Source organism: Heteronotia binoei, chromosome 1, assembly GCF_032191835.1.
Source record: "Heteronotia binoei isolate CCM8104 ecotype False Entrance Well chromosome 1, APGP_CSIRO_Hbin_v1, whole genome shotgun sequence".
Lineage (NCBI taxonomy): Eukaryota > Metazoa > Chordata > Lepidosauria > Squamata > Gekkonidae > Heteronotia > Heteronotia binoei.
Genome location: NC_083223.1, coordinates 95,580,053 through 95,592,783, shown reverse-complemented (window position 1 = coordinate 95,592,783; position 12,731 = coordinate 95,580,053). Strand labels below are relative to the sequence as shown.

General features: G+C 55.1%; 1 protein-coding gene across 1 annotated transcript in view; it reads left to right on the top strand.

Moving 5' to 3' along the window:
- The window catches only part of LOC132568798 (sorting nexin-33-like), a 48,272-nt gene extending 44,823 nt beyond the window's left edge, over positions 1-3,449 (top strand). The window contains exons 5-6 of the mRNA XM_060234990.1: positions 1,494-1,551; positions 2,569-3,449. Coding sequence (XP_060090973.1) covers positions 1,494-1,551; positions 2,569-3,449 — 939 coding nt within the window. The remainder of the gene's footprint in view (positions 1-1,493; positions 1,552-2,568) is intronic.
- Positions 3,450-12,731: the final 9,282 nt, after the last annotated feature.

The following is a 12,731-nucleotide window of genomic DNA, read 5'->3' as shown; positions in this document are numbered from 1 at the left end:
TATCCCTTTGCAAGTAGCCAGGTTTGGTTAATTGTTATGCTGTATAAGCAAGACATATGGGGACATATTTCCAATGAGATCTTCATGGTGTCACCATCTTCTGGAAGCCTCCCAAAATGGATGATTTAGCCCACATTTCCAAAGAGGGAAGAACCCACAGTCAAGCTGGTTACCACTGTGGGCATTCAAAATAGCCTCCCTTTATATTTTAAAGGGTTGTTATTTTCAACAGGCAGTAAACCTGTTCTCTTATTGATAGATGGTCTCAGGAACCATAGACCATGGAACAGCTGATAGATTGGGTGTGTGTGTGTGCTTCCTATATGTCTCTCTCCCCCCCCCCCCCCAAAAAAAAAGAATCAAAATCTCTCTTCAGAATCCAGGATTACTATTATTCATGGAATTTCAGATGTGTTTAGGTCATTTCAGGTTTAATTATGTCTCAGATATATCTAAATGTACACTCCTAACAAGATTCAGCCTATAATATCCTGTGTATTCTTAAGCACATTTACCTAGAAGTACAGCCCCTCTCATTCACTGCATCCACATGTATCAGGAATCCAACAGCTGCATGTTATTAAGAGTATGTGCTGTCCACCATGACACTCCTGATATGCGAAATCACCATATAGGAGCAATAGGAGCTGAATAGGAGCAATAAATGTAGCTTTGGCATATGCAGATCAGGACTCTGAAAAACCTAGCGATCAGTTCACAATATACAGAAACTATATGCACATGCAAAATATGTGCATTGCTTCTGAACATGGGAACAATTTATTCTGGAAGGACCTACATGCATTTTTAGCAAATGTAAAAAAATGTATGCACACATGTACAGTCTGATTTTCACCCAATTGCAGCTGTATGTCTCATCCTTTATATTTTATTTCCTACAAATGCCTCTTCAACTCCAGATCCTTAGGAAGAGGGACATATCCTCAACATTTCAAAACACTTGCACATTTTAAAACAGTTTATAACAGTCCCTTGGTGATGGAGAGAAATATCAATAAAAAGATCAACTTTTCCCAGTGGGTGTTTATGAACTGATAAATGTGCACTTTGGGTAGAATACCTGGCAAACATATACGCATGACTGTAATTATAAAGCTGTCATTCGAAAGCACTGTTTATCTTCACATATTGTTCACAGTCTGCTGAAACAGAGGTGAAGTCACAGTGGCACAGATTCTGTGATATGGCTTAGGCAAGACAGAAGAAACTTGTCAAGGAGCTTGTTCTTCCTGAAAATTGTGTCCATCCCTAATAGCTGCATTTTATTAGGCAACAGGGATTATGAGCTCCCAGGGCTCAGGAGAAAAAGAGGAAGACTCAAACAGTTACCATCTGTGTTATTTTTTTCCTGATGACAGCAGTATGGAGGGGAGAAGAAATCTGTAGAGTTTTACATATGATCAGTAGATTTATCTGGTGTGGGTTTTTTTTTCTTTAGATGCTTGATTTGCTTCCACTTTCCCAATGGATAGGATTATTCCATTTCTTCCTTTTCTCGTCAGTCACAGTATGTCCCTACTTCCTCTTTCAGTGCTTTGCTTAAATCTTTACTGGATAACACACTCTCTTTTCTTCACCTTTCCCATTGAAGAAGATCTTTATCACTTTAAAAATAGGGGACATAAGGAAGCCATCTTGTTGTCAGGTTCTGCATAGTTCTCAATAAGAATGTCTCTATGATGTAAATCAAATAAGGTCCTTTATTTGAGACATGATAAAGCCAGGATACCTTTTGGAAGAACTTACCTCTCAGGGTCAGTTCATACAATTATACTGTTACCTTAACTGTTACTATGTAAGCAAAATCTGGTGGGTCTGCATAGTGGGAATCAAGATTCAAAACATTTTCCCAGGAAGATAAAAGAACCCCCTCCTGGAGCAGTGTGCTAAAAACAGAACCTGGGAAACACTAGTACAACAGATAACTTGGCCTTCATGAAAAGGGAGAAACCTGCTTGTTGTCCAGGGCAGAACAGTTACACACAGCATTTTTTGTAGTAGAAACTCCTTTGCATATTTAACCACACACCCCTAATGTAGCCAATCCTCCTGGAGTTTATAGTAGGCCCTGTACTAAGAGACCTGTAAGCTCTTGGTGGATTGGCTATAGGGGTCCCAAATCCCCCACCTGGGCGGGGGACCCCCGATTTGGAGCCTCCTCCCCCCGCTCACCAAAAATCTGGAAAGCGGGGGGGAAAGGGCCCTTCCCACCTGCCCAAGACAAAACGAGGAGCGCGAGCGGGCCTCTGGCTGGGTTGGCTGCTCACCGAGGTCTCGCGCCGCTGGAGCCGGGTGCTCCTTCTCGAAGCCCTTTTTTCTCTGGTGGCACAGCTTCCCTTCCCACCTCAGCCCGGCTGGCTGGGGGCTCTTCCGCGCCCTGGTGGTGGAGTGTTGGCTGTCCCCGGAAGGAGGGAGGGAAGCGTGCTTGTGGGCCTCTTCTGCGGCAGCAAATGGGAAAAAAACATTATCAAAGCTAAGGCAGGCAAACAAATGAAAGAAAAGTGAGCTTCGTTGCTGCTGGCCGTGCTCGCCGCAGCCACTTTGCAGGCGATGACAGCTCCAGCCGCATCACCCCCCCCCATGCCCTCACTTCCTCCCAGGGGTCGCAGCAGAGCCACTTCGGGAAACCCCTGGCGGAGTGGGCGCTTTCTACAGGAGCCAGCATCCTGGGCAGCTCGTACCCGGACTACAAGAATGCCGGCATGGGGGGCGGCGGGGGGCCCGCCTCGGGCAGGTACCACCTTTCCACCTGCTCGGATCTGTCGCTGAGCTCCCGCGGGAGCCAGCCGGGCTCCCACCTGCATCACCCAGTGGGGGGCGGCAGCGGCGGGGCCAAGAGCTCGGCCACGGTGAGCCGCAACCTGAACCGCTTCTCCACCTTCGTCAAGTCAGGAGGAGAGGCCTTCGTGCTGGGCGAGGCGTCGGGCTTCGTGAAGGACGGCAACAAGCTGTGCGTGGTGCTGGGCCCCCACGGGCCCGAGTGGCAGGAGAACCCCTACCCTTTCCAGTGCTCCATCGAAGACCCCACCAAGCAGACCAAATTCAAGGGCATGAAGAGCTACATTGCCTACAAGTTGGTGCCCAGCCACACTGGGCAGCAGGTGCACCGGCACTACAAGCACTTTGACTGGCTCTACGGGCGCCTGGTGGAGAAATTCCCTGTCATCTCGGTGCCCCACTTGCCTGAGAAGCAGGCCACCGGACGCTTCGAGGAGGACTTCATCTCCAAGCGGCGGAAGGGCCTGGCCTGGTGGATGGACCATATGTGTAGCCATCCGGTGTTGGCCCAGTGTGATGCTTTCCAACACTTCCTCACCTGCCCCAGCATGGATGAGAAGGCCTGGAAGCAGGGCAAACGTAAAGCGGAGAAGGACGAGATGGTGGGACTGCACGCGAGTGCCGGGACTTGTTGGGACTGGCTCTTCTGACTGCTTTGACTCGAGGGAGGGCAGGTGAACTCGCGGCGGCAAACTGGTGTGGGTGGGCAGGCAGGCAGGCAGCCCGGTGGGAAGCTTCTGTTGCTGGGGAGGGGAATGCCCTTAAACAATGGGCAGGCGGGAGCGGCAGTGTTGGAAAAGAAGGTGCCGGGATTGCCTTGGGCGCTTGAAGCTGGGGGACAGACAGTCGCCTGGCCAAAGTGGGGGAAGGCAGGGACTGCTGGGAAGGGTGAGCGAGCGAGTGCCAGAAGGGCAGCCGCAACGGAGCACGGGACCAGCTGCCCATTGTGCCTTCCTTCACAGCAACACATACACACCAGAGTTGAAGAGCCCATGATCCTCTGGGGACGGGGCTTCCCCCTCTGGTCAGCTGACTCGGTGGCAGTGCGGGAAGCAGTTCCCCCCACCCCACCCTCCCCAGATGCAGGACCATGGTGGAGTGCAGATTTGCATTGGGGGGTGGATCCACATGTCACTTGAGGACTTATCACCAGCTTTAAGAGGGGATTGAATAAAAATATGGAGCAGAGATCCATCAGTGGGCATAATTGTCCATCTTGGAGTTCAATTATGCTTGTCATATCCTTGTTCCTGGCTCCGCCCCCAATGTCTCCTGACTCCACCCCCAAAGTCCCCAGATATTTCTTGAATTGGACTTGGCAACCCTAATTGGCTACATCAGGGCTGTGTGGCCTAATATGCAAAGGGTTCCTGCTACAAAAAAAGCCCTGGTTACATATATGTTACAGTTAAAATAGAGCTGGAGTTGCAGGTGCAAAGCAAAGCATTAGTCATACATTCATGGCAAGATAGGCCTCTTGACACTTGTCATGCATCAACAGAAATCTTGATAAGTAAAGGCTGCACAATTAAAAATAATGTGGATCAAATCCTTCTGATCCATGCCATCTCAGAGAGGCTACCTTAGAAGAGGCACAGAGATTTAGCACTAGTTCAACCATAATTTATTTTATTAAAAACAAACTGCCCATCTAAAAGCATTTATAAAAAACATTTCTACACTATAAGAATTACCAAATCCACAGAGTAGGCTGAACCTATGTAGTGGCTATTTGATGAAGTGGAATCTGTGAAGTAAACCATAAAGTCACTATGAAAGGTGGGATATAAAGGGTTTAATACATTTAGTTCTAATTTATTTTGTTTTAATTTCTTTGAGCTCCTTGTAATTATCTGATTTTGCTAATGATTTTGCTAGTTAGAAATTGTGTAGCTCCAGAGTTTGGGTTTTATTTTCTATTTTGTATTTTATAAAGAGAAATTTGTCCTGCTCAACCGCCTATGAGCTGTATAGCCATACCTGCTAATGAATGGAAATGGAAAAGTAAATAAGGTATTTCCGTGTATAGAGAAATGGCCAGTGACTGCCCTGGGAGCAGGTGCTAGCATTTGCCTACCCTCCACCTAGGGTGGCCAGACCGTCCCGGTCTCCCGGGACATTCCCGGTTCTGGCCACCCAATCCCGGCTCCCGGGCTGCCTATACCGGGACCATTAAAGGTCCCGGTTTAGCCAGCCCCGGAGGCGGTGGGCCGTGGGCGCCGGCGGGAAAGGCGGCGAGTGAGGGAGGGAGCGTCCCTGCGCCTGCGCAGGGACGCTCCCTCCCTCCCTCGCCGCCTTCCCCGCCCGCGTGCGGGGCCGGCAGCGGTGGCGGAGGCCTCTCCGCGGCCTCCGCTGGTCGCTGGAAGCCCTCCAGAGTCTCTGGAGGGCCTCCAGGGACCAGCGGAGGACGCGGAGAGTCTGCGGAGCAGCCGGCGCTGGTCCCGGAAGGCCTTCCAGAGACTCTGGAAGGCCTTCCGGGACCAGCGCCGGCCAGAGAAGGCCTCCCCGCGGCCTCCGCTGGTCTCTGGAGGGCCTCCAGGGACCAGCGGAGGCCGCGGGGAAGCCGTGGAGCACCCGGCGCTGGTCCCAGAAGGCCTTCCAGAGCCTCTGGAAGGCCTTCCAGGACCAGCGCCGGCCAGCGAAGGCCTCCCCGCGGCCTCCGCTGGTCCCTGGAGGCCCTCCAGTGTCTCTGGAGGGCCTCCAGGGACCAGCGGAGGCCGCGGGGAAGCCGCAGAGTACCCGGCGCTGGTCCCGGAAGGCCTTCAAGAGCCTCTGGAAGGCCTTCCGGGACCAGCGCCGGCCAGCGAAGGCCTCCCCGCGGCCTCCGCTGGTCCCTGGAGGCCCTCCAGAGTCTCTGGAGGGCCTCCAGGGACCAGCGGAGGCCGCGGGGAAGCCGCGGAGCACCCGGCGCTGGTCCCGGAAGGCCTTCCAGAGCCTCTGGAAGGCCTTCCGGGACCAGCGCCGGCCAGCGAAGGCCTCCCGCGGCCTCCGCTGGTCCCTGGAGGCCCTCCAGTGTCTCTGGAGGGCCTCCAGGGACCAGCGGAGGCCGCGGGGAAGCCGCAGAGTACCCGGTGCTGGTCCCGGAAGGCCTTCAAGAGCCTCTGGAAGGCCTTCCGGGACCAGCGCCGGCCAGCGAAGGCCTCCCCGCGGCCTCCGCTGGTCCCTGGAGGCCCTCCAGAGTCTCTGGAGGGCCTCCAGGGACCAGCGGAGGCCGCGGGGAAGCCGCGGAGCACCCGGCGCTGGTCCCGGAAGGCCTTCCAGAGCCTCTGGAAGGCCTTCCGGGACCAGCGCCGGCCAGCGAAGGCCTCCCGCGGCCTCCGCTGGTCCCTGGAGGCCCTCCAGAGTCTCTGGAGGGCCTCCAGGGACCAGCGGAGGACGCGGAGAGTCTGCGGAGCAGCCGGCGCTGGTCCCGGAAGGCCTTCCAGAGACTCTGGAAGGCCTTCCGGGACCAGCGCCGGCCAGAGAAGGCCTCCCCGCGGCCTCCGCTGGTCTCTGGAGGGCCTCCAGGGACCAGCGGAGGCCGCGGGGAAGCCGTGGAGCACCCGGCGCTGGTCCCAGAAGGCCTTCCAGAGCCTCTGGAAGGCCTTCCAGGACCAGCGCCGGCCAGCGAAGGCCTCCCCGCGGCCTCCGCTGGTCCCTGGAGGCCCTCCAGTGTCTCTGGAGGGCCTCCAGGGACCAGCGGAGGCCGCGGGGAAGCCGCAGAGTACCCGGCGCTGGTCCCGGAAGGCCTTCAAGAGCCTCTGGAAGGCCTTCCGGGACCAGCGCCGGCCAGCGAAGGCCTCCCCGCGGCCTCCGCTGGTCCCTGGAGGCCCTCCAGAGTCTCTGGAGGGCCTCCAGGGACCAGCGGAGGCCGCGGGGAAGCCGCGGAGCACCCGGCGCTGGTCCCGGAAGGCCTTCCAGAGCCTCTGGAAGGCCTTCCGGGACCAGCGCCGGCCAGCGAAGGCCTCCCGCGGCCTCCGCTGGTCCCTGGAGGCCCTCCAGAGTCTCTGGAGGGTCTCCAGGGACCAGCGGAGGCCGCGGGGAAGCCGCGGAGCACCCGGCGCTGGTCCCGGAAGGCCTTCCAGAACCTCTGGAAGGCCTTCCGGGACCAGTGCCGGCCAGCGAAGGCCTCCCGCGGCCTCCGCTGGTTCCTGGAGGCCCTCCAGAGTCTCCGCGGGGAAGCCGCGGAGCAGCCAGCGCTGGTCCCTGGAGGACTCCAGAGGCCAGCGCCGGTAGTGGAGAGGCCCGGCGCTGGTCCCTGGAGGCCTCCAGAGGCCAGCGCCGGCAGCTCCCTCCCTCCCTCGCCGCGAGGCCGCCGCCCTGGAATCGCCGCCGCCGCTGGACTCTCTGCCCCCCTGGAATCAGGTAAGGGGGCCGAAAGCGGGGGGCGGCCTTCTTTTCTTCCCTCCCTCCTCCCTCCCTCCCTGCCTTCCTTCCTTCCTTCCTTCCTTCCTTCCTTCCTTCCTTCCTTCCTTCCTTCCTTCCTTCCCTCACTCCCTTCCCTTCCTTCCTTCCCTCCGTCCTCCCTTCCTTCCTTTCTTCCTTCCTTCCTTCCTTCCCTCCCTTCCTTCCCTCACTCCCTTCCCTTCCTTCCTTCCCTCCCTCCTCCCTTCCTTCCTTTCTTCCTTCCTTCCTTCCCTCCCTCCCTCCCGCCCCCTTCCTTCCTTCCTTCCCTCCCTCCCTCCCCCTTCCTTCCTTCCTTCCTTCCTTCCTTCCTTCCTTCCTTCCTTCCTTCCTTCCTTCCCTCACTCCCTTCCCTTCCTTCCTTCCCTCCGTCCTCCCTTCCTTCCTTCCTTTCTTCCTTCCTTCCTTCCTTCCCTCCCTTCCTTCCCTCACTCCCTTCCCTTCCTTCCTTCCTTCCCTCCCTCCTCCCTCCCTTCCTTCCTTCCTTCCTTCCCTCCCTCCCTCCCGCCCCCCTTCCTTCCTTCCTTCCTTCCTTCCCTCCCTCCCTCCCTCCCTCCCCCTTCCTTCCTTCCTTCCTTCCTTCCTTCCTTCCTTCCTTCCTTCCTTCCTTCCTTCCTTCCTTCCTTCCTTCCTTCCTTCCTTCCTCCCTCCCTCCCTCCCTCCCTCCCTCCCTCCCTCCCTTCCCTTCCCTTCCCTTCCCTTCCCTCCCTCCTCCCTTCCTTCCCTCCTTATGTTCTTATGTGACACAGAGTGTTGGACTGGAGGGGCCACTGGCCTGATCCAACAGGGCTTCTCTTATGTTCTTATGTGACACAGAGTGTTGGACTGGAGGGGCCACTGGCCTGATCTAACAGGGCTTCTCTTATGTTCTTATGTGACCAGAGTGGTGGAGTGGATGACCCATTGGTCTGATGCAACAGGGCTTCTCTTATATTTTTATGTGGCACAGAGTGTTGGACTGGAGGGGCCACTGGCCTGATCCAACAGGGCTTCTCTTATGTTCTTATGTGACACAGAGTGTTGGACTGGAGGGGCCACTGGCCTGATCTAACAGGGCTTCTCTTATGTTCTTATGTGACCAGAGTGGTGGAGTGGATGAGCCATTGGTCTGATGCAACAGGGCTTCTCTTATATTTTTATGTGGCACAGAGTGTTGGACTGGAGGGGCCATTGGTCTGATGCAACAGGGCTTCTCTTATATTTTTATGTGGCACAGAGTGTTGGACTGGAGGGGCCACTGGCCTGATGCAACAGGGCTTCTCTTATATTCTTATGTTACACAGAGTGTTGGACTGGAGGGGCCACTGGCCTGATGCAACAGGGCTTCTCTTATGTTCTTATGTGACGCAGAGTGTTGGACTGGATGGGCCACTGGCCTGATCCAACAGGGCTTCTCTTATGTTCTTATGTGACAATACTGACTTTGGTGGACCCAAGCACTGATTCAGTGTAAGGGAGCTTTGTGTTTGTGACTGGAGTAGATAATACTGACTTTGGTGGACCCAAGCACTGATTCAGTGTAAGGGAGCTTTGTGTTTGTGTCTTCTGGTGCAATTTTGTTCTCAGATCCTGTATTTACTTCATCAGTATATGGGATAAGGCACTTTCTCAACTGTGCTGCATAATGCAGCCTATTTATTTTGTCCTGTTGGCTCTGTTGGCTCTGTCTGCGCCACCTTCATCACTTTCGGGGTGTGGATCCCCCAGTGGGGTGGTCTCGTGACTCCCTCCGCCGGCTGTTTCTGATAGCCCTGCGCCCCCTCTTTCATTTGATATGTGTCCCGTGCGGGTGCCACCCTCCCGCCGGGAGATGCCGCAAAATGAGCCCCCTTGAGGCTTATGGCGGCAGGGCTCGGGGGAAGCGAGCTAGACTGCTGTTCTTTTGAGGGGTTATAGAGTGTTTCGAGCCCGTCCCTGTGGCATCGGTCCCATCATTGTGGGGCCCAGGGGGCCGGCGCAGCGGCACGCTGAAGCAGCCTGTCGGTCACTTCCGGGTTCCTGTCCTGCATCTCGACCTGTGTTATTAGTGACAGGCTGCTTCGGCGTGCCGCTGCGCCGGCCCCCTGGGCCCCACAACGATGGGACCGATGCCACAGGGACGGGCTCGAAACACTCTATAACCCCTCAAAAGAACAGCAGTCTAGCTCGCTTCCCCCGAGCCCTGCCACCATAAGCCTCAAGGGGGCTCATTTTGCGGCATCTCCCGGCGGGAGGGTGGCACCCGCACGGGACACATATCAAATGAAAGAGGGGGCGCAGGGCTATCAGAAACAGCCGGCGGAGGGAGTCGGGAGAGCACCCCACTGGGGGATCCACACCCCGAAAGTGATGAAGGTGGCGCAGATAGAGCCAACAGAGCAAACAGGACAAAATAAATAGGCTGCATTATGCAGCACAGTTGAGAAAGTGCCTTATCCCATATACTGATGAAGTATATACAGGATTTCAGAACAAAATTGTTTCCGGCGGTGATATTTGGGGGATTTTGGGGGATGTCACAGGAAGTGCTGTGAAGTCACTTCCTGTTTCCGGCAGTGGCATTTGGGGGAAATGATGTCACAGGAAGTGATGTCACTTCCCATTTCCGGCAGGTGACGCGGGGAAATGATGTCACAGGAAGTGATGTCACTTCCTGTTTCCTGTGGTGGCATGACGTCACCGGAAGTGCCGTCACCGGAAGTGACGTCACTTCCTGTTTCCGGCGGCACGCGCGCACCCCTACCTCCCCCCCCCCCCAACGTGTCCCTGGCTGGCCTTCAGACATTATGGTCACCCTACCTCCACCTCCTCAGGTAGAGGGAGCCAATTGGGGCTCAGCATAAGAGCACTGGCCAGTCGAGGGTACTGATGGGCTTTGCAGTCAGGATGTCTCAGTTGGGGACCTCTTTGGGTTGGGGAGCATATGATGAGCCTTAAGGCTTTGCAATCATGGGCTGAAACGTGCCTTCTCTTCCCTCTATGCACTGGCAGCAGGCCGTGACAAGTAAGGTCTGGAAGCATCCCAGACCTGGCTCTGAGCCAGGGTAGATGCTTGCTTTTCAAGCACAATAATGCTTTAATGTGTTATCGAGATGGTGCAGATCAGCTTATGTATAATTCGTTTCTAGCAGCCAGCAGCACGTTGCTAGGCTGTTGGAATGTCTTTGCCTTCCTGGGAAGAAAGGGAGGACTTCTGCAGCCCATTTGGGCATGCTTTTGAAGGGGCGGGGCTTGCTGTGATAGCAGCAGCACCATCTGCCCCCTACCTCAGTCTCCAGGCTGAGATCAAGGCAGGCGGAACTACTTTGGCAGCTCTGCTGTGTTTGTCAGTTTCAGGACGGGGAGACTGAGCAGCGCGTTCACTTGCTCCTCTGCTGCCTGATCAGATCGTAGATAAGGTGCGCTCCTGAAGAGCGGCCTGGACGGAGGCTGTAGGGGCTTGTCTCAAGTTCAGCTGCTGGGATCAGGTCTCTGATAAGGCCCCGCGGCTGGCTGTTTCTCAGTGTTGGATTGGTGGTGTTTTGGAAGAGGAGCTCCATTTCACAGCCTGTTATTTCTTCCCTTTCTCTCCCCTCCCTTCCCCCCTCTGCCAACTAAGTATTTGAGGGTTCTCAGGGTGGTGGTGTTTTTTTGCGCACCTTTCCCTTTTAGTTTGGCCAAGGGGAGGGGGATTTTGTACGGGGCCAAAATTTTGTTTTCTGGGCTGCTTCAGGCTGGGTCGGCCATATTTGCTTCTTCTTCATAAGGACAGCGACCATTTTGGAGGCAGTGGACCGGAGGCCATTTTGGGGGTCTGTTTCAGTATAAGGCAGCTTCATAAAGGCATCCAGTATCAGCTTCTGGTGGTTGTTCTTTGTGAAGGTGTAGGCAGCCATTTTAAGTGGTGCCCGGCGGCAGCCATTTTAGGTCAGTTTCAGTGAATACAAGGGCAACCATTTTTAGGGGCATTTTGTTAGTTTTTATTTTTATCTCGGTTTGCAAAATGCCTGGGAAGAAAGAGTCTGGGAAGCCTAAAGGCAAGCAGCCAGCACCCAAGGCCCCTAAGGCCCCTCCGAAAAGGCCAGCCCCCCTTCCATCTTCTTCCAATGAGGAGGGCGATGAGGTGGTTAATACAGCTATTCTGCAAAGGCTTTTGGCATTGGAAAAGGTGGCGGGCATTCCTTCCTCGCAGAGGTCAGGCTTGGGCTTGGGAAGAACCTCTAAGGTGGCATTGCAGGCTGATATATTAACTAGATTGTCCATCCTTGAGGGCAGGTCTGCAGGACTCGGCACTGGAGGAGTCAAGGGCACCGGCGGTGCAGATGGAGGTGTAGCTTTGTTTCCAGCAGATGCGGGAGCAGGGTCAGCACTGGTGCCGATTGGATCCAGGGGTAAGGCTGGGGGCACTACACAGTCATACTCGGGCATGACTTGGCCATGGGGTCCTTGGGCCCCTGCTTCTCAGGCGGTGCCAGGTGCTGCTGCTGGGGCTTCAGGTACCTCTCCCACCACAGGCACTGGTCCGCAGCAAGCTTGGTCATGGCCAATGGGCCAGTTTGACCCCTATGGACCCTGACCTGCGGCCGGTCAGCAAGGGATGCCATGCCCCTTTTCAGGTGGATGAGGCTGTTCCCCTCAGTTCGGTGTGCATATGGGTCGGTCCCATTTACTGCCATGCCTTTCAGGGACGTAGCGTTACCTTTAGGCGTTGAAGAAGCGCAAAGTGGACTAGACTTGGGCCAATTGGCTGCCTGGGTTTTTTATATATGTTGGCATGGTTGCTGCGCTCATCCAGTATATGGATATCATTTATAAGGGGTACATGATGTTTAGTGGGCCATCCTGGATTCAATATGATGAAGAATTCAGGATGAGGGCTGCTTTCTACCCTTCCCTTCAGTGGGATCGCATCCACCAGCAGTTGTGGCTTCAGGTCATGTCCCCGGCACGACCAAATTTGGGTGACCACTCTGATAGTGGTCATTTGGTTGCTAGGACATTGGCTACTTCTTCTGTTTCGTCATCCTCTTCCCGCAGTTCTGCGGGGCTGGCGGTTCAACCCCGCTTGCTTTGCTGGGAGTTTGGCTCCCAAGGAGTGTGCAGCAGGAAAGCTTGTCAGTTCAAGCATGAATGCCCCATGTGTGGTGGCCCACACTCCTTAAGTAACTGCCCCGGAGCCCGACCACGTAAGGGCCAAAAGAGACAAGGTGGGGGTGGAAGTACTTACCAAGCTGGAAAAGCATGCTTTTCCAAGCATGCTCTTTATCTTGTTCATAAATGATTTAGAGTTGGGAGTGAGCAGTGAAGTGGCCAAGTTTGCGGATGACACTAAATTGTTCAGGGTGGTGAGAACCAGAGAGGATTGTGAGGAACTCCAAAGGGATCTGTTGAGGCTGGGTGAGTGGGCGTCAACGTGGCAGATGCGGTTCAATGTGGCCAAGTGCAAAGTAATGCACATTGGGGCTAAGAATCCCAGCTACAAATACAAGTTGATGGGGTGTGAACTGGCAGAGACTGATCAAGAGAGAGATCTTGGGGTCATGATAGATAACTCACTGAAAGTGTCAAGACAGTGTGCGTTTGCAATAAAA